The sequence below is a fragment of the Heteronotia binoei genome, chromosome 19 (genome assembly GCF_032191835.1).
Source record: "Heteronotia binoei isolate CCM8104 ecotype False Entrance Well chromosome 19, APGP_CSIRO_Hbin_v1, whole genome shotgun sequence".
Lineage (NCBI taxonomy): Eukaryota > Metazoa > Chordata > Lepidosauria > Squamata > Gekkonidae > Heteronotia > Heteronotia binoei.
In genome coordinates, this window is record NC_083241.1 from 13,167,301 (window position 1) to 13,193,841 (window position 26,541).

The window sequence follows — 26,541 nt, forward strand, 5'->3', positions numbered from 1 at the left end:
CCAGTTAAAGGTCTGGGGTTTTATTTTAATCTTCCCAATTCAGGTTGGGAAGTTGATCAAAGAAGCTGCGTCGAAAAGTAACCTCAAGAGGGTGACTCTGGAACTTGGTGGGAAGAATCCGTGCATCGTCTGTGCAGATGCCGACCGTGAGTCTGGGGCGGGGATTGTAGCAGAAGTAATAAACTTTTTCCTGCGACAGCACCGAGTCTTGAACCTCCAGCTGGGGTCTGGAGAACTCCTGGAATTACAATTCATCCCCATCTCCCTGACACACACTCTGGGGTGTGAATATCACAGCTGTGCCAGTAGCAGCTCAGTGGTGTGATGTGAGGTTACAAAAAGAGTGTGTGGGCGGGCTATATGTTAGGAAACAGAAAAGAGCCATTGTGCACCTGTGAGGCACATGTGAGCCAAAGTTCTTTCAGTAAGGGGCCATTTCGTAGAAAAAGATGCCAGAGCTCATTAGCACAACTCATTTGCATATGCCACACACACCCTGACATCACCGGAAGGCGTACTCAATTATAGGAACTCAGCATCTACCTTCAAATGCTTCTTGAATTAGAATTGTCATAATAAAACCTTTCTCCCATCCAGTGTTCCCTCTAAGCTGAATTAGCGTGAGCTAACTCACAGATTTTTAGCCTCCAGCTCACACATTTTTGTCATAGCTCAGGAAGGATGACCCCGGAGCACAATAAATTATGCAGTAGCTCACAACTTTAATGCCAGCAGCTCACAACGTAGAATTTTTGCAGTAGCTCACAACTTTAATGCCAGCAGCTCACAACGTAGAATTTTTGCTCACAAGACTTAGAGGGAACATTGCGTCCCATCATACTTTTTAAATTACTTTCTCCCATGTGGCCATAGTGGCATGATGAAGATTTCAGTCTGTCTGCTTTATATATTTTGGTTATTTTCCCAATTTTTTTGTGGGGGGGAAATACTAGAAAGTTTGTCTTAGGGTTCAGCAAAATTCTCGCGGGGGGGTTGAATAGTAAAGGCCAGAAGCAAGTATTTGGGGGAGGAGGGTAAGAAAGAAAGAGCACAATAAAATTTAGAGGTTCTGGAGCTCTGCTCCTGTGAGCTCCTGCACCAAATGAGGCCTGCTTTTAGTGTTCTACAGAAACACGAGGACTTTATGATGTGTATATGAACCCTAAGACTACAGCAAGATGGATCTTGGACTCTTAAGATCTGACTTTTCCACTGGCTAGCCTGCACTTGCTCTCTTCGGGTTCCCAGATAACAAGTCCCAGGTTCTTCCTTGTCCCAGCCCAGTATACTATCCATTTTATGTAGCACACTGTGTTATGAGGCGGCCAGCATTCAATGATTAGTGGTCCTCTGTTCAGTCTCTGGCATCTCCTGTTAAAAGGACCAGGTGGCAGGTGATGTGAAAGTCCTCCACCTGAAGATCTGCTGCCAATTGGAGTAGTTCTCGGCCCCTGCTGGGAAGCATTGACTGCTGCAGGCCTCGTGTTGCCGTAGCAACAAGACAAGGCCCCTGTCATTGTAGACACTGTTTTCTTTACCTTTGCCCTGTGTTTTTGGCCTCTCGTAGTGGACTTAGCAGTCGACTGCGCCCACCAAGGGGTCTTCTTCAATCAAGGACAGTGTTGCACAGCCGCCTCGCGGGTCTTTGTGGAAGAGCCGATCTACGCAGAATTCGTCAAGCGCAGCGTGGAATTTGCCAAGAAGCGGCTCGTGGGGGACCCGTTTGATGCCAAAACCGACCAAGGGCCACAGGTGAAAGCAACCACATCAGCAAGCTCATTGGTTCCAAGTTTGTGTCCTTGCAACATGCAGCTCTTTGCAGTTGAAGCCTATGTTGTAAAGCTGCACCTGTGTAACATCATAGTTAGGTTTTTGCATGAAGTTTTATGATGCCATCCTAGGCTGAGAGACGCCTCTCGTTAGATGTTTGACCTCAGTGGACTTGGAAAGGCTTAAACCTACTTTGGATGAAACTGTTAAGCACTCAGTTAGATCCAGGGGGCAGCCGTGTTGGTCTGAAGCAGTAGAACAAAGTTGGAGTCCAGTAGCGCCTTTAAGACCAACAAAGTTTTTTTCAGAATGTAAGCTTTTGTATGCATGCACACTTCATCAGATGATGAAATGGGATACATTGAGCATAGTTACATATAGCTGGCGGGCAGTGGTTAAGCATGCAAAATAGTACAAAGGTAGAATCTATGGCAAAATGGTATACGCACCTAGTGTTCTTCACATTGTTCACTAGAGGGTGCTCTGCCCTTATTTTCTAGCAGTGCTTCCAGGGGCACTGTCACACAGCAGGGGATCAGAAAGGGCCTTCTACTGGCTGCCACTCTGGGCCAGGGTCGGTCTGGGAGGGCCCAGAGCATCCACAAAACCACTGTATCTTCCTTGTTAGCAAAACATCTTATCTGTGACTGAAGAGATGTGAGGACCCAGCCAGTTTCACAGTTCAGTTCAGTTTGTTATTACTGACCAGAACATTTTAGTCATCTAGAACAACCTTAAAAATTCCTTATAAAAAAGTCCCATAACGAATCTGCATGTTAAAATTTGATGACTTGGGGATTATAACAGTAAAAAAAAAAAGAATTTAAAATATTATTATGTAACCCCTTTAAACCAATTTAAAAAGTCACTTGAAGATTTGTTTAAAGATTTACAGTTTGGCCTATTTGTCTCGCTTTTTGTGTGTTTTATAAACCTGAGAACAGAACCTAGCCACCTGTCTTGTTATTTGGTGGTTCCTATCTGACGGAAGATAATCTAATTGGAGTTTAAAGAAATTTGTTATAAGTGCTCAAAACAATAAGTGGGTCACAGAGACTTTGTACAGTGAATATATAAACAGTAAAGGTTGGTACAAAGAAGTAAAAGCCCTGATGTGTCTGATTAGACATTCTCTTGCTATAACTTCAAAGCAACTCGCCCTCCTTGGATGAGGGATCTCTCTTTGGCTGCAACCTGCCTCCATAGAGAACCTCTCTCTCTCTCCGTCTGCAGCCTCAGCAGAGAGAACAAACTTCCTTTCCAGGGGTTTCCTTTTACACTTTCCTCCCAGGTCCCACCTCCTCTTGGCTAATTTTCCCTCCAAATCTCTGCTGCCCGATTGGAGGGAAAAAAGGAATCCTAGGAGTTGTAGGCTCACTAGCAACTCCTAGGCAGGCTTCTCCCTGCCCTCTAGGCCTCAGATCATGACACGCACATTGGCTCAAGTTTTGAATTAAATGAATTATGCTGTGCATAATTGTGTGAATGCAAGACACTCCATTAATCGTGGTTCATTAGGAACCATGATCTAGCCAAGCTCTGAAGTTGATTTATTAATCCTTATGGTTTTGTGTGTAAAAGCCCCATGGCGCAGAATGGTAAGCTGCAGTACTGCAGTCCGAGCTCTGTTCACAGCCTGAGTTCAATCCCAGCGGAAGCCAGGTTCAGGTAGCCGGCTCAAGGCTGACTCAGCCTCCCGTCCTTCCAAAGTCAGTAAAATGAGTTCCCAGCTTGCTGGGGGGAAAGTGTAGATAACTGGGGAAGGCAATGGCAAACCACCCCGTAAAAAGTCTGCCATGAAAATGTCGTGATGTGACGTCACCCCAGAGTCGGAAACAACTGGTGCTTGTACAGGGGGCTGCCTTCACCTTGACCTTTTAATGGTTTTGTGCAGGGGTGGAATTCTAGTAGGAGCTCCTTTTAGGGTTGCCAAGTCCAATTCAAGAAATATCTGGGGACTTTGGGGGTGGAGCCAGGAGACTTTGGGGGTGGAGCCAGGAGACATTAGGGTTGGAGCCAAGATCAAGGCTGTGACAAGCATAATTGAACTCCAAAGGGAGTTCTGGCCATCACATTTAAAGGGACAGCACACCTTTTCAATTCCTTTCTTCCATAGGAAATAATGAAGGATAGAGGAACCTTCTTTTGGGGCTCATAGAATTGGACCCCCTGGTCCAATCTTTTTGAAACTTGGTGGGTATTTTGGGGAGAGGCACTAGATGCTATACTGAAAATTTGGTGCCCCTACCCCAAAAAACAGCCCCCCCAGAGCCCCAGATACCTGCAGATCAATTCTCCATGATGTTCTATGGGAATAAATCTCCATAGGGAATAATAGAGTTCCCAGCAGACATTTCCCTCCCCTCCCCCCGCTTTCTGATAACCCTGAAGCGGGGGGAGGGCCTCCAAACTGGGGGATCCCCTGCCCCCACCTGGGGATTGGCAACCCTAGCTCCTTTGTATATTAGGCCACACACCCCTGATGTAGCCAATCCTCCAAGAGCTTACAAAAAAGAGCCTTGTAAGCTCTTGGAGGATTGGCTACATCAGGGGTGTGTCACACACCGTGTGTGGCATAATATTCAAAGGAGTTCCTGCTAGAATTCCACCCTTGGTTTCGTGTAATATCTGAATGCAGGCATTCTGGTTTAATCCTAGCTTCAGCAACACATACCCTGGCAACAGAGAGAAGGAAACAAATGAGGAACCAGTGTATGTTGAGGGCAAACAAGGATCTGAGCGATCGTCTGCAAATTGAATTCAGCTTTCACAAGCTAACTATTTAAATAAACTGTAGAGCTACATTATGTCTGAACTGAACTTTCATAGCTAGATTGAGACAACTTTCTTTAAACATTACAGATAGTTTGTGAAACTAGGACATTTCACAGATGGTCACTGAGCACGTCTGCTTTGACAAATGTTGGTTTCATTGCCTTTTTTGCTCCCTCCTCCTGAACCCTGGCTCATGGTCCCAGCCTGCCATCTGGTAAAAGCAACACTGGTAGGCAGGATATTGGGAAGGGGGCTTACTGAAGTGGTGTCTGCAACACTGCAAACATCACTTCCAGCTGCATAACTGGAAGTGACACCACTGCACCGCAGTACATTGTAGAGTTTCAAAGGAATCCTAGAGTGCCTCATGATGTGGTGACATCATTTCCAGTTATGCAGGCGGAAGAACCATAGGAGGCCATTTTGCTTCGCCCTTTTCCCTTCAGCGCCCTGTTGAACAGAAGTGGGGGGCCAAGACAAGGAGAGTTAACTGTCTCCGCAGGGCCTGGAGATTGTCCAGAGTGACAGCTAATCTCCGGACTACAAAGATTCATTTCCCTGAAGAAAATGGCTGCTTTGGAGAGTAGACTATGACATAATACCCTGCTCTTCCCACACTTTGTCCTCAAATCTCCAGGAATTTCCCAGTCTGAAACTGGAATCTCTGTGAGCAAGCCAGGATTGTACCAAGGCATATATATCTGTATGTCGTGTGAACCACAGTTAAGACTAAATGGGTGATTACAGACAGCCAGCTCAGGGTGGCATCAAGCTGCCCTGAAGAGAGTGGGCCAGATAAGGAATGGACCGGAAGCTTCCATATGGTGTGCGGCCCACCCCGAAAGAGGGACGGGCTGCATGCATCCTGGAGGAGCTTCTAGAGCACTTGTGCTTCCGTTGGTTGCGCCCCAGGCGCTTCCTGGCCTTCCAGACAGCCGGGGAAGCTGCCTCGGAAATTAGCCACCTTTCTGAGGTGGCTTCATCTGGCCCCAGGCGGGCTGCGGTCAGGACGGGGAGGTCAGGCAGATGTGCACATGTGGATGCGCTTTTTTGATCCGCCTGCCTCCCGTCCCCAGGGCGGCTTAAAACGCCCATCTGTTATCACCCAATGTGGGTTTAATAAATTGCAGCTTCAAATGATGGTTTAAGAATCACAGAGTTGGAAGGGACCTCCAGGGTCATCTAGTCCGACCCCTGAACAATCCATGAAGTACTTCCACCCCACCCTGACACACACAGCCCCAGTGACTGCTGCTCCAAGCCCAGAAGATGGCAAAAAAACCCCCAAAACACAACACCACCCCTCCAGGATCCCTGGCCAAACTGGCCTGGAGAAAAATTGCTGCCTGACCCCAAAGTGGTGAACAGCATTTCCTTGGCCGTGTAAGAAGGGGCCAGGAGAACTAAGCACTGAGGCAACCCTTCCTGCCTGAACCTGGTTTGACAGAGGGTGTTTTCCCACAGAGTTTACCTCGGAGCGACGTCCCTCTTCACCGCGCAGCGTCTGCGCGGATTTCCCAACAACTGCTCCGCATAACCAGGAAGAGCCGCGGCTTTTGCGTCACTAACGTAAACTGGTTTTTAGCGGTTTACATCTGCGATGCAAAAGGTCTGGCACTTCCTGGTTATGTGGAGCAGTTGGTGGGAAATCCGCGCAGACGCTGCGCGGTGAAGAGGGACGTCACTCCGAGGTAAGCTCTGTGGGAAAATGACCAGACACTCACTAACTATAGTTAATGGACCATACTCATACGACCACACGAACGATAGCTTGTCTAATTAAACCACTGCTTGGCGTTTCAGTTTGAACTGAGCCAGCGTGCAAAGGGGAAACAACACCTTGGTTGTAGAGGTACATTTGTTGGCGATCAAAGATTGGCTTCTGCTCCCTAGTGTTATAGAACAAGGCTGAAACTGCAGAGCTCTGCAAACAGGAGCGATCTGGTACCAACAGTAGCCGCATTCTCTGTCTCCTCCCCTCTTGTATTGTAACAGATTGACCAAAAACAGTTCAATAAAATCTTGGAGCTCATCGAAAGTGGGAAGAAGGAAGGAGCCAAGCTGGAGTGTGGTGGCTTGGCGATGGGAGATCGAGGCCTGTTCATAAAGCCCACCGTTTTTTCAGAGGTCACGGACAACATGCGCATTGCCAAAGAGGAGGTATGGCCCAACAGAAATCTTCAGAACTGGGATAATGTATATATTACATTTGCTAGCGATAAATGTTGCTTGAAACAGTATAAAGCTAAACTAGAAATCACTCGCATTGGATCACAGCAGCCTGAATGGCTCGGTCGGAGCTTGGAAGCTAAGCAGGGCGGGCCATAGTCAACCCTTGCATGAGAGACCACCAAGGAAGACTGGGGTTGCTCCATGAAGGAAGGGAGTGGCAAAGCAACTCTGCTTATCTCTTGCTTGGAACACCCCATGGATGGGATCTCCAAGGGGTGGAATTCCAGCAGGAGCTAGAATTTGCATACTAGGCCACACACCCCTGATATAGCCAATCCTCCAAGAGCTTACAAGGCTCTTTTTTTGTAAGCGCTAGGAGGATTGGCTACATCAGGGGTGTGTGGCCTAATATGCAAAGGAGCTCCTGCTAGAGTTCCACCCCTGGATCTCCATGAGTCAGTTGCGACCATTGTCCCCTCTAAGCTGAGTTAATGTGAGCTAGCTCACAGATCTTCTTCGTGGTCTCTGTGCAGTCCCACACATGGGTCTTGCCGCAGGCAACGGATCCATTCCTCGGAGCTCCAATAGCTCGTTTATAACGTCTTTTGGCGCGCTTTCCTCCCGCTCTGGGGAGCAGGCAGCGACCGCGCATGCCTGGAGCGGGGGGAGAGCGCCCCTTCCACTCAGTTTCTTTCCTACCGCCGCCCGGACAACACCTCCCTCGCTGCGTTCCTCCTTAGCTCGTCTGTTACTTCATCCGCTTCTTTCCTCCTTCACTGGTATCGTATTTCTATCTCTTATATCTTCTCTTTCGTCCCAAAAAAAAAAAAAACCCGTTCTGCGCTTTCTTTCCCCTTTTCTCCCTTCCCCCCCCTCCCTTGTCCGGGGCGCATGGAAGGGAAAGTTACCTTCAAAAAGTGCACGCGCTGTGGGACCAAAATCCCTACTACAGACGGCCACAGCCACTGCCTTTTTTGCTTGGGGGAATCTCACCGAGTCGACTCCTGCCCTCATTGTGCGAATTTCGGAAAGCAGGCCCGAAAAAACCGCGCGGCAAGGCTCCGGAGTTTCCTGATCGAGTTGTCCTTAAGGGCTATGCCCACATCGGGCTCGCCGCCTCCCCAACAACAAGCGGGAGATTCGGCTTCTACGGACGTGTCTCTCGCTAAACAGAAACACAAGTCCGATAAAAAATCTTCGAAGCACGCCGAGACCGGCCATAAGGCTTCGAAGAAATCGCGCCACCTGGAACCCACGGGTCCGGCGCACAAAAAGTCTCGTCATCCCGGATCGGCCGATTCGGGTCCGAGGAAACTCCACGCGCACTTGGCTCCCAAGAAGCCTCAGCCTCCAATTTCGACATCGACCTCCATGGATCCTGTGACTCCAACTCAGCCTGCTCTTCCGCTTGAGTTGACGACTCCGTCGGACGTCATCACCGACATGCCCCAACTGACGCCTCACACATCTACAGCAGTTGAGGTCATACCGGTCCACTCTCGTTCGCCCTCGGTGCACAGCGTGGTCCCGACCGACTTCCTTGAACCCGATCTTACTAGTGAGTCTACCCAGACCTACCTGAAACCCCCGCTTCGAATCGGATCCTTCCGCGATATCGGGATTTCTCCCCTGTATAAGGACCTCCGAGACGTCGGGATTTCTCCCCTGTACAAGGACTCGGCCGTTCAGGCCTCAAACAAGGGGCGCTCTCGCTCACCCTCACGTCGACTACGATCCCGGTCACCGCTCAAGGCTCGCTCCAGATCACCGCGCCGGCGCCGAGACTCCGACTCCTCTGATTATTATCGGGACTATTATGCCCCCAGATACGACCGGCACCACTCTCGCTTTCATCGTCCTTCTCGTTCTCCTTCTCTTGAGGGCTCAGGTTATTCCCCGTACCAATACGAGGACTCTCCTAGACCCCGTGATCGACTCCGTGACTTTTCTCGACGACTCCGCGATTCTCCACGCCGTGATTACTCCCGGGATCGGACCCGAGAGCCACGCCCCCGCGGCTTCGACCATGACCTCTCTTCTCCACCCCGTGACCAAGATCGGACCCGTGAACATGCCTATCCTCGGGATCGGATCCGAGAGCCGGACTACTCTCGCTATTCCCCTCGACTCCGCGAAAGGCTTCGGGAATCTGTTCGTCACTCTGATCTACAGCGACCCCGGGACCACTACCAGACAGAGGACGCTAGACCGCGCACTCCATCAGCCTCGGCCGCGATTGCTCCTCCGGTCTCCACTCCTACAGACCAACCTGCTCAGACGATGAAATCTCAACCTGTTCCTTCGGACCCGATCCGACCCCCGCACTCTCCCTCGGGTGAGGATTCCCACTCCGACCCGGAATCGTCAGCATCCTCAGACTCCGAGGACCGTCCTGACTCGGTAGCCTCGGATTCGGTACCACAGCCCCGACTATCTCCATCTGATGCGTCCAAGGCCTATCTCCACCTAATTACAACCATGGCCGAAGCCCTCAACATTACTCTTCCGTCGGACTCACCTAAGGTCTCTGACCTTGTACACGACCTCGTGCAAACGGACTTTCCACCGGGCTCGCTTCTTCCCATGCTCCCGGTACACCTCGAAGGCCTCCGCAAAACCTGGGACAAACCTGCCTCGGTTCCACCTACCGCGAAACGCTTTGACTCTCTCTACAGAGTTCACGCTCCTGAGGCTAAATTTCTTGCTTCTCATCCGGCGCCCAACTCCATTATCGTGCACTCAGCCACTAAGGCTAAACCATCCAGACATCCGACACCTCCTGACCGTGAAGGCAGGAAATTGGACACCCTGGCAAGAAAAATTTTCGGCCTTGCCTCTACAAATTCTAAACTAAACAATTATTTAGCCTACTTTTCAGCCTATGTCTACAACTTGGCTAACCAATTTACGCCTCTTATTTCCGCCCTTCCTGAACCCCCCCAAAGAACGGCCTCCGGCTTGGTATCAGAGCTATCTAGAGTGTCCAAGCAACAGATCAACACCATACGCCATGCTGTTTCTTGCTCGTCCAGGGTTTTTGCATCCTCTGTTGCCTTACGACGCCACGCCTGGCTGAGGTCCACAAATCTACAACCGGACATTAAACAAAAAATAGAAGACCTTCCCTTCGATGGCCTCGGCCTTTTCCATGCTTCTACTGACGAAGTCTTAGCCTCGGTGGATGATGGCCGCAAACGTGCCAAGCGCTTGGGAGTTTCCCAACCGTTTTCCCAGCGTCCCAACCGTGCAAAGCCCTGGAGACCATCATTTCAAAGACGCCAAGGGTCACCTAAGCGTACCGACTTCTGGAAGAGGAAGACTGGCCAGCAGAAACCGCAGTTCCAACAAAGACCGCGGTCACAACAGGCCAAAAAACCCTCCCTTCCTTCTAAACAGTCTCTTTGACTCCCCCGTACCGTTCTTCAACACACGTCTGTCACCGTTCCTTCCGACTTGGAACTCGATAACAACCGACTCCTGGGTGCTGACCATCGTGCGTCTAGGTTACGCAATCGAGTTCATTTCTCCACCTCGCCACCACTATTTCACAGCTACCCCCCCCTCTCCCCTCCTCCGTCAGGAGATCCTGGACTTGCTCCACAAGGAAGCCATAGAGCCCGTTCCCCCCCTCCATCGGGGGACAGGCTTCTATTCAAGATACTTCCTTGTTCCCAAGAGGGATGGAGGAAGGCGTCCCATTCTAGATCTAAGGAAGCTCAACAAGCACATCGCATACAGGAAGTTCAGAATGATCTCCCTGCAGTCCATTCTGCCTCTTATCCCCAGGAATTCCTGGATGGCTTCCCTAGACCTTCAGGACGCTTACTTCCATGTGACAATCCGACCTCAACATCGGAAGTATCTACGATTTGCCATGGGCCGGGACCACTACCAATATGTGTCCCTACCTTTCGGCCTCTCCACTGCGCCCCGCGTGTTCACCAAGTGCATGGCGGTTGTGGCAGCTGCACTTCGCACTCGGAACATTCCAGTCTTCCCGTACATCGACGACTGGCTCCTGGTGGCCCCGACACAACAGCAATTGGAGCACAACCTCGACACAGCTCTCACTCTGCTGAGCTCCCTGGGTCTCCGCGTGAATACATCAAAGTCGCACCTCACACCTACCCAGGACCTCAAGTTTATAGGCGCCCTTCTCTGCAGCTCCCCGCATCGAGCTTTTCTCCCAGAGGATCGGGCATGCACTATTATTGCCCTAGCCAAGGCAGTTCAACAGCAACCCCGTCAGTCTGCGTTCACAATCCAACGCCTGCTGGGCCTTATGGCTGCAACGACATCTGTCCTTCGATTTGCCAGACTGCGAATGCGACAACTGCAGATCTGGTTTGTTCGAGCCTACAACCCTCAAACGCAACCGCAAGCTGCTCTGCTCACTATCCCACAGAGAGCGCTTCTATCTCTCACGTGGTGGACTGTGCCCAACAATCTACTAGAGGGCAAGCCGTTTCTACCGACTTCCCCTACGACCACTATAACAACAGATGCCTCCAAGTGGGGATGGGGAGCCCACCTAGAGGACAAAACTGTCAGAGGGCTTTGGACGACCACCGAGAGACTCATGCACATAAACTGCTTAGAACTGATCGCGGTGCACAGAGCTCTTCAATCATTTCTCCCATTAATAAAGGGCCAGCATGTCCAGATCTCTACGGACAACATGGCGACTGTTTATTATATAAACAAGCAAGGGGGCACCAGATCCCTCCGTCTCTGTCGTATAGCCGTACTGCTCTGGGAATGGTGTGTCAAACACAACATATTTATGACTGCCATTCATCTCCCCGGTGTGGAGAATACCTTGGCCGATTCCCTCAGCAGGTTTCGGATAGACGACCACGAATGGTCCATCACTCCGACCTACCTTCGCAGCATCTTCCGCTGCTTCGGAACACCCGAGGTGGACGCCTTTGCATCCAGGAACAATGCCAAGTGTCCTCAGTTTTATTGCAGGAGGGGCAACGACGCCTTTCTGCACGATTGGACAGGTCCCCTTCACTACTTCTTTCCACCGACCCCCCTTCTGACACGTGTGCTGGTGAAAATAACTCGGGATGGCACAGACTGCATCCTCATTGCGCCATGGTGGCCTCGGCAACCGTGGTTCACGAGGCTGCTTCAACTGTCACGCCACACTTACTGCCGGCTTCCTCCTGCGGGCGACCTCCTCTCTCAAGCCAACGGTCAGGTTCTTCATCACAACCCTCGGGTCCTGGCCCTGACCGCCTGGAGAATACGGCCACCTTCCTCTCTACAGAAGTAGCCAATGTCATCCTCAACGCAAGAAAGCCTTCCACCAGACTTTCTTATCAGCGTAAATGGAAGCGCTTCTGTTCCTTTGCAACATCTTCTCAGCTGCAGCCGGAAACGGCTCCACTTCCCCTAATTCTGGACTACCTACTTTCCCTACAGAAATCCGGACTCTGTTATTCCTCTGTGAAGGTTCACCTTTCTGCGGTTTCTGCTTTCCACAAGCCGATCGATGGCAAGACTGTGTTCTCCCATCCCTTATCAAAGTCCTTTCTCAAGGGCTTGTTGCACCTCAACCCACCGGTTAAACCATTTGTTCCGACATGGAGTTTATCGTTAGTCCTTTCCTGCTTGATGAAAGCCCCTTTTGAACCTATGGCTACCATAGACCTCAATCTCCTTTCCTGGAAGACAGCATTACTCGTAGCCCTCACCTCGGGCAAACGGGCAAGTGACTTATGCGCTTTCCGCTACGATCCTCCCTACACCATTTTCCACAAGGACAAAGTTGTTTTGCGACCGGACCCTGCGTTCCTGCCTAAGGTTGTCTCCCAGTTCCACTTATCAACCTCAACTTCTCTACCAACGTTCTTCTCCAACCCATCCGACCAGGGACAACGAGCCCTGCATTCCTTGGACGTTAGAAGGGCGTTATCCTTCTACCTTGATCGTACACAACCTTTCCGTAAGGACCCTAATCTGTTTGTGGCCTACGGAAACCCCCACAGGGGTCTTAAAATTTCTACCCAACGTCTGTCAAAGTGGGTAGTCAGTGCCATCAGGTTGTGCTACGAACTGGCTAAGCAGCCTTTGCCCGACGGCCTTAAGGGCCACTCTACTAGAGCGGTCTCCACGTCTTCGGCCTTTCTACAAGGCGTGTCTCTAGAGGACATTTGTGCGGCTGCATCCTGGTCCTCTCCATCCACGTTCGTCTCCCACTATGCGATGGACGTTCGTGCGAGACGTGACGCCTCCTTCGGCCAAGCGGTCCTCAGATCCATCTTCCTCTGAAGCCAGGGGTGAGTGCATCCGCTTCCATCTTTACACTGCAGACCACGTCACATGATGGTTGATTGCGTGATTGCATGTGATTTGATTTTTCCTGTGACTAACCTTTTTCTTTACCAGCACCCTCCTCCAGTCCATCCAGCTGGCTAGTCACCCATGTGTGGGACTGCACAGAGACCACGAAGAAGATAAACAGGTTGCTTACCTGTAACTGATGATCTTCGAGTGGTCATCTGTGCAGTCACACACGCCCACCCAGCCTTCCCCGCTGCTGGCCTCTTGTGATTCTTCCGTAAACTTACAGTGTCATTGCCGGCGGCGGCGGCTGGAAGAAACTGAGTGGAAGGGGCGCTCTCCCCCCGCTCCAGGCATGCGCGGTCGCTGCCTGCTCCCCAGAGCGGGAGGAAAGCGCGCCAAAAGACGTTATAAACGAGCTATTGGAGCTCCGAGGAATGGATCCGTTGCCTGCGGCAAGACCCATGTGTGTGACTGCACAGATGACCACTCGAAGATCATCAGTTACAGGTAAGCAACCTGTTTTTTTTTAGTCTCTGGCTCAAACGTTTTTATCTTGTCTCAGGAAAAATGGCTCCAGAGCCCACTAACTGATGCAGTAGCTCACAACTTTAATGCTAGGAGCTCACAAAGTAGAATTTTTGCTCACAAGACTCCGCAGCTTAGAGGGAGAGTTGGTTGTGACTTCATTGGATCAACTCATTTGGCTGAAAATGTAAGAGTCTGGCTGGATTAGGCCAACTGTTCCTCAAATCCAGCACCCAGCTGGCAACAGTGGCCAGAAAAAAATGCTTCAAGTTAAGCAGTGGCCTCCCTCAACAGGTGGCATTCAGAGGTTCTGCATTAACTTGGAGGTTCCATTTAGAGATGATACTTGGCATCTATTGATGGGGAAGGGCTGCGGCTCAGTGGGAGAGCATCTGCTTTGCATGCAGAAGGTCCCAGGTTCAATCCCCGACATCTCCCAGTTAAGAAGATCAGGTGATGTGAAAGACATTCTCTTGAGACCCTTGCCGGTCTGAGTAGGTGAGACTGATGTTGACTGAACGGTTCCAGGTGTTCACGTAGTGCTCAAGAATTTGTCTAATCCCGCTCTGCCCTGGATAGCCCACGCAAGCCCGATCTCATCAGATTTCAGAAACTAAGCAGGGTCAACTCTGGCCCGTCCTTGGATGGGAGACCTCCAAGGAATACCAGCAGTCAGGAGGCAGGGACAGGCTTCATTCAGCCATCTCCCTCCAGCTCCCCTCCCGAGTAGGGGCCAGTCACCAGAAGTTGTCATGACTTTCAGGTGTACACGCACAAATACAAAAATACCAAAAAAAGAAAAAATAATAATTTGTCCAATCCCCCTTTCCTCCCCTTGGCTTTGGAGAGGAAAGTCTCAACCAACATGTGTGCTCCCATGCCATCCCATGTGCTTTGAGATCCATAGCTCATTTAGAGTGGATGGGGAGGGGGGTCAGTGACCCAGCATTAGGAGGGTGCAGCTGCAGGCCTCAATCAGCATAGGTTCCTCTATCGGCATAGGTACGTGCTGTCAGGTTGCCACCCCTGGTCTGTTGGGCCTATTGGAACATCATTGGTTCCAGCTCTGATTAGTCGTCTTCCACCTGAAATGGAGTAATTGTATCGTCTTAATGTTTTATTTATTTGATTTTATTGCCTGCTTTTTTATTATTTAAGTCTGTTGTGATCTGCCCTGAGCCCCACCCGCAGGATAGGGTGGACTAGAAATTAACATAAATAAAATAACCGATTTACGGCAACCCCAGACAGGGGCTTTCAGGGCAAGTGAGAAGGAGAGGTGGTTTGCCAGCGCCTTCCTCTTGGTGGCCTCCCATCCAAGCAGCGGTCAGTGCTTCTAAATTAGGGTTTGTAGAATCTTTCGGGCTCAAGTGGCGTGTTCTACTGGAGAAAGTTTTCCTTCCAGCCGTTTCGTTCTCAGCTGCGGAGAACATCCTCAGTGGCATTGCAGCTGGAGCAGGCGCTCTGACCTTCTTGGCTGCTGTGCATTGAGTGCTGCTGTCAAAACAAAATCGGCCAAGTTCTGCATTCTCTCCATGTTGCTGTCGCTAAGCAAGCAATCCATGTTTTAACAAGTTCTTTAATCACAAGCAGGCCTCAAATTCAGCAGGAGCTCACAGGCGCACAGCTCCTGAACCTTTCTGATGCTCCCCCCCCCCCGCCTACCTACCTTTGTCCACTGAAGTATTTCGCGGCCAAGATTGCGTCTGCAAATTCGCGCCCAGCACAATTGTTTAAAATAATTGGACAGTTAACCACACTGCCCCAAGGCAGACCAAACGTTAGAGAATTGGAAATCGGCTGTGAGGCTTTTGCGAAATTTTTTGCAGACAAAATCACGTCGCTCCGCCAGGACCTGCCCATCACCTTGGATACAGTATGTGAGCCCGAGGCCCCGTGCCTGTCTTCGGATTTAATCCTGGATCACTTCAGCCCGCTCAGCCTGGAGGAAGTTGACGGAATTCTCTCCTCTGCACGCCCTACAACTTGCGATTTGGACCCATGCCCCTCCTGGCTAATTAAGTCCTGCCTGAGGGAGCTTGAATGTCCTTTACGGGACATCATAAATAGATCCCTCACAGAGGGGCGCTTTCCATCATCTCTAAAAGAGGCTTTGGTCCGTCCCCTCTTGAAAAAAAGTACAGCGGATCCGGTCGAATTGGCAAACTACCGACCGGTCTCTAATTTACCATTTTTAGGTAAAATTATAGAGAGGGCAGTGGCGTCGCAGTTGCAGAGCTTTCTGGATGACGCTTCCATCCTAGACCCTTGCCAGTCCGGCTTTCGCCCGGGTTACGGGACGGAGACAGTACTGGTCGCCCTGGTAGATGATCTCCAACGGCACCTGGATCGGGGCGGTGTGCCGGTGCTGATGTTGTTGGACCTGTCGGCTGCGTTCGACACGGTCGACCATCGGCTACTGACCCGCCGCCTCGCCGATGTAGGGGTGAGGGGGTCTGCCTTACAATGGCTTGCCTCCTTCCTCGAGGATCGGGGACAAAGGGTGGCAATTGGGGGCGAGCTGTCCCAGAGGCGCACACTGGATTGCGGAGTGCCTCAGGGGGCAGTTCTCTCACCGATGTTATTTAACATCTACATGCGCCCCCTTGCCCAGATTGCCAGGAGACACGGACTTGGGTGCCATCAATACGCAGATGACACCCAACTCTATCTGCTAATGGACGGCCGGCCTGACTGCGTCCCAGAGAATTTAGACCGGGCCCTGCAGGATTTGGCAACCTGGTTGAGGAAGAGCGGGCTGAAACTGAATCCAGCGAAGACAGAAGTCCTTTGTCTGGGTCGGGGCGCTCGGGGAGGGGAAATACTTCTCCCGGTCTTCGACGGGGCGCCGTTGAAAGCGGCGCACCGAGTTAAGAGCCTGGGAGTTTTACTGGAGCCTGCATTATCAATGGAGGCCCAGATTGCAGCCACTGCCAAGTCAGCCTTTTTCCATCTAAGGCGGGCAAAGCAGTTGGCTCCCTTCCTAGAGCGCCAAGATCTGGCAATGGTGCTTCATGCAACGGTCACCTCGAGACTGGATTACTGTAATGCCCTCTACATGGGGCTGCCTCTGTGCCGAACCCGGAAGCTGCAACTGGTGCAGAACGCAGCGGCTAGACTGTTGCTGGGACTCCCTAAATGGGAGCACATACAGCCTGGGCTGCGCGAACTGCACTGGCTGCCAGTTACATACCGGGTCCGTTACAAAGTGCTGGTCATTACCTTTAAAGCCCTATATGGTCGAGGACCTGTCTACCTTAGGGACCGTCTCTCCTCATATGAACCCCAGAGAGCACTGAGGTCAGCCGGGAAAAACCTGCTGACTGTCCCCGGACCGAGAGAGGTGAAGCTGCAAAGCACCCGTAACCGGGCCTCCTCCTCTGTAGCCCCGAGCCTATGGAACCAACTTCCAGAGGAAATGCGGGCCCTGCGGGACCTAGAACAGTTCCGCAGGGCCTGCAAGACCTTCCTCTTCAGACTGGCTTTCCCTGATCGAAATGGAAATTACGAAGGAAACCGCCATCAGAATAAGTAAATGTAGCACTAGCACTTTTAAAAAATTAACTTAATTTTAAAGCCTAACCAGATTTTAATTAAATGTTTGATGTTTGATGTAGTTTTATTCACCTGTATAATTTGGCTCTGAGCCATGTTGTTAGCCGCCCTGAGCCTGCTCCGGCGGGGAGGGCGGGATACAAATAAAATTTGTTGTTGTTGTTGTTGTTGTTGAATAGTAGGTGCAGGCTGCATAAGAATCCCTTAGGAGAATGGGCAGCCAGCCAGCCCATTCAATGCACAGTAGCTCACTCAATGCACAGCAGCCAAGAAGGTCAGAGCGCCTGCTCTGGCTGCAACGCCGCTGAGAATGTTCTCCGCAGCTGAGAACGAAACGTCTGGAAGAAAAACTTTCTCCAGCAGAACACGGCACTTGAGCCCGAAAGATTCTACAAACCCTAATGATGATGCCAGCTGTGAAAACCTGAAATCTTTGAGTGCTTCTAAAGCTCCGCTTCAGAGATCTGACAAGATCAGGTTATCCCACCGCTCCCTATCAACGTGGCCCCGTTTTATTCTGCAAAGGTTAAGACCAGGCTTGTCTTCAGCTGTTTCCGTTCTAGTGCATTACTTGCGATCAGGGGTTGTTGTAGAAAAATAGGTGGTGGAGCTCATTAGCATATGCTGCCCCCCCCCCAGCCAAAAGCAACCCAACGCAAGAAAGGAGAGCCCCGGGCGAGTGAGGCCTGCTTGGGTTACCTTAGAGATCTAACGAGGCCAAGCAGGCCTCGCTCACCTGGGACTCTCCTTGGCTGCTTCCCCACTCCCCAGTCAAAAGGCCAGCAAGCCACCCGCAACCCAAAATCACATAAGAAGTGGAGAAAGGGTGGCACAGGCTTCTCCAGGGGTTAACAAGGGTTGCTGGGGGTGTGGCAAAGCTCCTGGTGGCTGGCTGGCTGCCCATTTTCCTAATCCAGGGATTCTTATGCAGCCTGCACCTACTATTCAGTGGACAAAGGTAGATAGGCGGGGGGGGGGGGGGAGCATCAGAAAGGTTCAGGAGCTGTGTGCCTGTGAGCTCCTGCTGAATTTGAGGCCTGCTTGTGATTAAAGAACTTGTTAAAACATGGATTGCTTGCTTAGCGACAGCAGCATGGAGAGAATGCAGAACTTGGCCGATTTTGTTTTGACAGCAGAAGTCCCTCTGCAAAAAAGTGTATTTTTTTTTTGTAATGCTCATGGTATTTGCAAACTCTAAATAGCTGTGCTTTGATTACTCAGCATTTGTGTCTCATTAATTGCTCTCCTTTTGTATTTTGAATAGCGCTAAATAAAAACACGCTTCTAAGTGACAAATTTTAACAAATGCCTTTTCCTTAACCAAAGCGGGGGGGGGGGGTAACTTTTACTGAGCTCATGTGTCTGCTAAACACACTGGCATCCGGAATGAGGTAACCCGCGAGCTGAAATAATCAGTGTAAAAGGCGGGTAATTAATCAGTTGCTCCCCTTTGTGATATTGACAGATTTTTGGACCGGTGCAACCCATCATGAAGTTTAAAAACCTCGAAGAAGTCATTCAGAGAGCCAACAACACGGAATACGGACTCACCGCCGCCGTGTTTACAAAGAACTTGGACAGAGCCCTGACGTTAGCTTCGGCGTTGCAGTCCGGGACAGTCTGGTAACGTTCCTTTTCTCTGCAAAAGACTGGCCGATGCAGTCTGTCTTGCCTTCGATCCAAACTTGCCACTTGTAGAAGCATAAAGTAGCAAAAGAGATCATTTCCCTGTGGGCCAGGTGTTTGCATGTCTGGGGGCATTCTAAGTTCTTGCCAGTATGCAATTAAAGAGTGATACAACTGGCCAGGGATGGATCGACTGCCTGATTTACTGGGAGAATTCCAGGAGGGCTGCTTTCCATTGGATTGTCCAACAAGGACTGCTCTGCTTGGACCCTGTGAATGATGATGGCTGTAGCCGTAGCCTTCCACCTTTTTGCCAGCAAGCCTATGTCTGTCACCTACGGTTGCCAGGTCCAATTCAAGAAATATCTGGGGACTTTGGGGGTGGAGCCAGGAGACATTGGGGGTGGAGCCAGAAGCAAGGGTGTGACAAGCATAATTGAACTCCAAAGGGAGTTCTGGCCATCACATTTAAAGGGACCACACACCTTTTTAAATGCCTTCCATTCATTGGAAATAATGGATAGGGGCACCTTCTTTTGGGGCTCCTAGAATTGGAACCCCTGGTCCAATCTTTTTGAAACTTGGAGGGTGTTTTGAGCAGAGGCACTGGATGCTATGCTGCAAATTTGGTACCTCTTTCTCATAAAAGCCGCCCCCCCCCCAGAGCCCCAGATACCTATGGATCAATTCCCCATTATACCCTATGGAAATAGGTCTCCATAGGGAATAATGGCACACCCAGCAGAAACTTCCTTCCCCCACTTTCTGAAGACCCTGAAGCAGGGAGAGGGCCTCCAAACCAGGGGATTCCCTGCCCCCAGCTGGGGATCAGCTACCCTAGAGTGCCACAGTAAGAAGCAATAAGGGACAAAAGTCTGTGAAGTATTAACAAACCAACGTTTGAAAAGAGAAAAGTAACCACTAAATACCGTTCAACCTCTTAAAGCAAAACAGCTATAAGACAGAAACTTATAACAAAATTCCTATATATTTCTCATATTATTGTTTTCCCAGATACTATACTCTTCATTAGTCAAGTACAAAATCAGGTAGAAAATATTATCAGGGTTTTTTTTGTCAAAAGAACAAAGTTTTTATTGAATATAAAACAGGATACAAATTAGAACCTTAAATATAACATAAGCCACAATAAAAGGGATAAAACCCAATAATACATCCATCAGAATTATCACAATACTGGGAAATAAATAAATAAATCATAATATATACAGTCCAATCAAAACATTAGGGGAGGGTCACAGTTCACTGCTTGCATAAAGTAAATGATCAGAAACAGAGCAAAATTAATTAAAATAGTAGTAATTAAAATAGAAGTATAACATTTATATATAACTATACATAACTATAACTATATATGTGTGTGTGTGTGTATATATATAGTTATATATAGTTATTTGGAATAACTCATTTTCAATAAGGTAAGTAATAATGAGATATCAAATTGCAATCAGTTTAGCTTCTTGAGGGACTGAGATAGCAGTGCAACCTAGGACGTGATTTTATACATAATGAAATAGACCCATAATTTGTATTGCCAAGTTCTAATAGAAGGTGTGGACTCAGAGATCCAGAGTGAAGCTATCACTGATCATGCAATGGACAGTAATACATGAACAGTCTCAGTTTTAATTCAGTCATCAATAGGATCAGACCATTTGCCCAATAATAAGATTTCAGGTAACATAGTTCAACATAATGGTTAATGTAGTGGTTAATTTATCTTCCTGGCTACTCTTGAATGTGGAAAATGAAGTCTTAAACCTTGGCCTGGGTTACATCTCTACAACTAAATACACAGTGCTTTTAGAACGTGTGTTAATTTTTAAAAAAAAAAACTAGTTAAGACAGATTAAGTTAAGGAAAGTTTTTGGAGGGGCACAGGAGAAGAACAGCTGGACTTTTTTGCCCTAAATCTGCTTACATGCCGAATGTCCGTGACCCCTGCATTACAGCATTTGAAAAGCTGATCTTAAAGGAGTTGAGTGGTTGAGTCTTCCTCCCATCAAAACTGGCATAAATTGAATATATCACAGAGATTAGCTTAACTGGCAGTCGATATGTAGCCTTGAGAAAGGGTGGTACTCAAGCATGTTAATCTTTTTTGAAGATGGCCACAGGCGTTCTCTGCTTTATTTTACTGCTGCAGACTGGCATCGCTTCCCATTGGGCGTTTTTCTCGTACTCTGAAGTGTTTCTCCCCTTTTCTTTCTTTCACAGGGTGAACTGTTACACTGCCCTCTACGCACAAGCTCCCTTTGGTGGCTTCAAAATGTCAGGAAACGGCAGAGAACTGTAAGTTGGGCTTTCATTTAGTAATTGCCTCTAAGCTGCGGAGTCTTGTGAGCAAAAATTCTACTTTGTGAGCTGCTGCCATTAAAGCTGCGAGCGACTGCATAAATTAGTTTGCTCTGGGGCCATTTTTCCTGAGCCAAAACAGAAACGTGTGAGCCAGAGGCTAAAAAACTGGTTCACACTAACTCAGCTTAGAGGAAATTTGGAGTCCAGTAGCAACTTTAAGACCAACAAAGTTTTATTGAGAATATAAGCTTTCGTGTGCATGTACACTTAGTCAGACAATGAAATGTCATTGTCTGATGAAGTGCGCATGCGCAAAAAAGCTTACGTTCTGAATAAAACTTCATTGGTCTTAAAAGGTGCTACTGGACTCCCACTTTGTTCTGTGGCTTCAGACCAACACTTGGAGCAGGGGTGTCGAACTCATTTGTGTTCCAAGTCCGTTACAAGGTGCTGGTTATTACCTTTAAAGCCCTATATGGCTGAGGACCTGCCTACCTTAGGGACCGCCTCTCTCCATACATTCCCCAGAGAGCACTGAGATCTAGCTCCCAAAATTTTTAAAAAATCCCTGGACCAAGGGAGGCCAAATTGAAAACAACCCGAGAGCAGGCCTTCTCAGTAACGGCTCCTCACTGGTGGAACCAATTACCAGCGGAGGTTCGAGCCATGCGGGACTACAATCAGTTCCACAGGGCCTGCAAAACCATCCTTTTTCAAATGGCCTTCAAGACTGAATCTTGAAATGACATCCAGCCATCTGACATACATCCAATAGGTCTTGTATTATAGCACCTTAATTGTAATGGTTTTTAATTAATTAATTAATTAATTAATTTAATGGATTTTACTGTATAATGTGTTGTTGTAATCATGGTATTTTCCATGTCTGTGAGCCACCCTGAGCCTGCCTCGGCGGGGAGGGTGGGATATAAATAAAATTATTATTATTATTATTATTATTATTATTATTATTATTATTATTATTATTATTATTATTATTATTATTATTATTATTATTATTATTATTATTATTATTTGTTATGAAGGCCGGATCTGACATAAATGAGACCTTGTTGGGCCGGGCCATGTCGGGCCAGGCCATGTTGTACCTATTTAAGATTAGGTAGCAGAGATATAAACTTTATAAAGGACACAAACACCATTAATTATATATTTTTTAAAAACGTAAACTGTGCTTAAAATGTTAGCGCTCATTGGTCTTAAAGATGCTTTCTTTGTATTTCTCCCCTGGGATCCAGGGAACTGGGCAAAGGAGGCTGTGGCTCTTTCCCTCCTTCCCCAGAGGACTAGGAGGGAGGAGCCTCAGCCAATAGAAGGGAGAGGGGCTTGGTTTAGTAGCTCTGTTGTGCAATTGAGAGAGCCTGGAAAAACAAGCTATTCCTCCCCAAGGGAGGAGCCTCAGCCAATGGAGAAAACAGAGGTTTTGCTCTGCAGTTCCTGTGCAATTGAGCAAGCATTGCAAAACAAGCTGTGATGCAGAAGGAAGCAAGAGAGAGGGAGAAGGAAGCAGTTGACAGCCAGTTGCTCGGGGGCCTGATAGGAGCCTTTCAGGGGCCTGATTCGGCCCCCAGGATGCATGTTTGACACCCCTGGCTTAGAGGGAACACCGATGGGGACCCTAAATGACACTTGAATCCAACTAAGTTCATCTTAGGACAGCACGGCCACTTCGAGTTTCTTGTCTCCAAAACACTTTCTGGCTGACTTCAGGGGACCAGGGAATATTTGAAACAAGTGGGCATGCTGTTTTGTACCCTGCTTTGCAAATGAAAGCAGGGTACAAAACCATGAAACCTTCAAGGATTCTCTGCTTTGAGTATATTCTGAGGACAGGGCCTACTGCTCAGTGGTGATGCCCTGCCTGCAGAACGTCTTGGTGAGGAAGGGAGGCCTCTTCCGAGGCCTTCTGGGGGCTGGCAGGATGGGCAACGTGGACCGACTTTGCTGCGTGCCTTTCAGAAGCACTGCTTCAAATGCTTGCCAGTGTTGGTAGCTGGCCAGGCTTACCAGCCTTGAGGTTACGGGACGTCAGAAATGAGCGGGACCACGGAGGTACAGAAACTTAGAAAGAAACACACTCTCCGTTTACAAAATAGTAACAATGTGTAATACAAACTGCATTCACCAAAACACCTTGGATAAACAGTGCACGAATCCAGTTACAGAACCATCCCATGTACAACGTGGCTACTGTCCAGAATTCATAATAGTTTATAACAGGGGTGATCGACGGTAGCTCTCCAGATGTTTTTTGCCTACAACTCCCATCAGCCCCAGCCAGCATGCTGGCTGGGGCTGATGGGAGTTGTAGGCAAAAAACATCTGGAGAGCTACCGTTGGCCACCCCTGGTTTATAATGAGCCCAATGAAAAAAACAGAACCGGTCCAATTTCGTTACGGATGTGCTGTCCTTCCTCAAGGGACTGTCTTGTCATATACATCGGAACAGTAGACTTGAAGTGCCAAAATTTCCTGGCTTCCTTAAGTTCTTATTTTCTATTTTTATTCATGGAACGCCTCTACCAGTTTGTATTCCTCAGCAACAGAATGCTGGTGGAGACTAGCCACGTTGTGCGTCGGACGGTTCCGTAACTGCATTCGTGTATCTTTGATTCAAGGTGTTTTGGCAAATGCGATTTGTATTGCACAATCGTTACTGTTTTGTGTGTTTCTTTCTAAATTGTGGTTAGGGGAAGCAGAGAGCTGGAATTACACCAGGCAGAGCAGTTCCCCTGGAGAAAACGGCCGCTTTGGAGAGTGGGCTTTGTAGCATTATACCCCCAAACCCTGCCCTTCCCACCCTCTACCCCCAAATCTCTAGGAATTTCCCAACATGGAGTTGGCAGCCGTCTTGTACAGTGCTGCCATTTCTGGCTTGTTGACAGGATATAAAATTGTAGAAGGAAAAAAGCCTTACAGCAATGGCAGTGTTATACAGGTAATGTTTCACTAGAACACCCCAAGTGAGTTTTGATTCACTGCAGAGGTCCACAGTCGCTTTGTCACAATCACGATGGGTCTACCTTTGTTTTCAAGGATTCCACATGTATTTCAGCATCAGGTTTGGTGACAGATCAGTCCTCCAGGACAGCCGTGCTTCAGTGGGTAGAGAGGCCCCAGGAGCTTCATTATCCTTCTCCCCTTGACCTGTAGGAACACTTACGTCCACAACTTAAGATTCTTTCCATTTTTCTCTTGCAGCGGTGAATACGCTCTGGCAGAATACACAGAAGTGAAAACAGTGACTATAAAACTATCACAGAAGACTCACTGAATGCCAGAACGCCAGGAGACCTAAAATTCTGACACTCTGAATGTTGATATATGGACTGGAGGAGGGGGGGGAAATGTGCTAAAGTTTCCAGAGAGAACAAAAGTAAACTCTTTAAACAAAACTAGAGGGGAGAGGAAACCAAACACGAGATATTATTTTATCTTTTTAGTACCTTGTGTTAGAAACCTGTGTTGTCAATTCTCAAATCGATTAACTGCACAAATGATGGTCTTACATTAACTGCACGTGGATCTGTAATTTAAACCTGCAGATAGATCCATGTGTATGGACCACAGTCGTTGCTGAAGATGTAGCCCCGACTTTGCTCCACAGGCCAATAAGCCCCCCTGACCCGGAAGCCATGCTTTCTAACCGTGGCAATAACCCCCTCAAATCTCACACGCTTTTTCCTGACCCTCTTAAAAATCTGTGTCCCGTTTTAAAACCCCGATACACAAAGCACTTTGTCCAAATCCTGTCTCGCTCTTTCACATGTAGTATTGGTAGCGTTACTGAACAATCAAGGCCGTTGGCTATTTTGCACCTTCTGTAGAGGCAAGCCCAACATTTCCCACCAGACCTCCTTCATCTTACCCGTTCTTCCTCTGCTTGGCCTCGTGAGCGATCTACAAAAGTCCCAACCCACTTTGAGGTCCCGACCCCCACCTGGAGAACCAGTCGTCCTTTTTCCCCCACAAAGGAAATATCCCCGACTCAGAGAAGTCTCTTTCTCTCCCCATCCTCCATTGTGAAACCTGTGTACCGTACATATTTTTTTTAAATGTAAATTTTCTATTTTTGCAGTCAATTTTAGTAAAGGAGCTCTGCTTCTCAGTTTTCCTGCTGCGAGACATTGTGCTCTTTTTTTAAAAAAAAAATGCTGAATGAAGTGTGAAGGCATGGAACGCCCCGGTTCGCTGTCTTGCACCGTGACTTTTGCACAGGTTTCATTCGTTTCAGTGCAGCGTGTACAGAATGCTTCTCTACGGACCGCACACAAGGAAGAGCGTCAAACTGCAAAGCCAGGCCGTGGGGGCCTGTTGTCTTATTTTAAATCAACACAATCCTACTGGTGCTGTTTTCCACATGGGGGGACAGGTTCGTGTGGTTCCCCCCTTGTTCTATGGTGCCCACATGGCTGGTTTCCCCTCTCAGGTCCTCAGCAGCAGCCGTACCCCTCCTCACCAGCAGGGGGAGCTTTTGAACTTTTTCAATTGGCAGCTGAATATTCTGAAAATCTGCAGCACTAGAAAAGAGCAAGAGTCCAGTACAACCTTAAAGCTTTACTACATTTGTGGCAGGTATGTCCTTTGCCACGAATTTAGTCTTCACTACCGGATTCTTGCTCTTTACTGCTGCTACAGATGAAGATGGGGGTAGCTGCGTTAGTCTGTCTGTACAGTAGGAAAAAAGGAAAAAGTCCAGTAGCACCTGAAAGACGAACAAAATTTGCGGTAGGGTAGGAGCTTGTGTGAGTCACCGCTCTCTTCTTCAGACAGTCTGCTGCTTCGCTGTTGTTCAGCCGCACAGCCGAGTCTGACTCTTTGCAACCCCCTGGACCAAGTCACGCCAGGCCCTCGTCTTCCACCATCCTTTGAAATCTGCTCCAATTCATGATAGGTACATCAGTAACGCTGCCCAGCCATCTCCTCTTTTGCTGTCCCCTTCTTCTTTTGCCTTGTCTTTCCCAGCATCAGGGTCTTCTCCAGGGAGTGCTCCCTTCTCATTGGGTGGCCAAAGTATTTGAGCTTCAGCTTTAGCATCTGACCTTTCAGGCAACAGTCAGGGTTGATTTCCCTTAGGACTGACTGATTTGATCTTCTTGAAGTCCAAAGGACTCTCAAGATTCTTCTCCAGCACCACAGCTCGAAAGCATCTATCCTTCTGCGCTCGGCCTTCCTTATGGTCCAACTCTAACAGCTCAAAAGCATCTATCCTTCTGTGCTCGGCCTTCCTTATGGTCCAACTCTCACAGCTCGAAAGCATCTATCCTTCTGCACTCAGCCTTCCTTATGGTCCAACTCTCACAGCTCGAAAGCATCTATCCTTCTGCACTCAGCCTTCCTTATGGTCCAACTCTCACAGCTCGAAAGCATCTATCCTTCTGCACTCAGCCTTCCTTATGGTCCAACTCTCACAGCTCGAAAGCATCTATCCTTCTGCACTCAGCCTTCCTTATGGTCCAACTCTCACAGCTCGAAAGCATCTAT

At 48.8% G+C, this 26,541-nt stretch overlaps 1 protein-coding gene across 1 annotated transcript in view; it reads left to right on the forward strand.

Annotated features, from left to right (window-relative positions):
- ALDH1A3 (aldehyde dehydrogenase 1 family member A3) overlaps window positions 1–25,165 on the forward strand; it is an 83,669-nt gene extending 58,504 nt beyond the window's left edge. The window contains exons 8-13 of the mRNA XM_060259810.1: window positions 44–146; window positions 1,568–1,752; window positions 6,541–6,705; window positions 18,557–18,714; window positions 20,956–21,030; window positions 24,259–25,165. Of these exons, the coding sequence (XP_060115793.1) occupies window positions 44–146; window positions 1,568–1,752; window positions 6,541–6,705; window positions 18,557–18,714; window positions 20,956–21,030; window positions 24,259–24,331 (759 nt within the window). The 3' untranslated portion in view covers window positions 24,332–25,165. The remainder of the gene's footprint in view (window positions 1–43; window positions 147–1,567; window positions 1,753–6,540; window positions 6,706–18,556; window positions 18,715–20,955; window positions 21,031–24,258) is intronic.
- The last annotated feature ends 1,376 nt before the right edge of the window (window positions 25,166–26,541 follow it).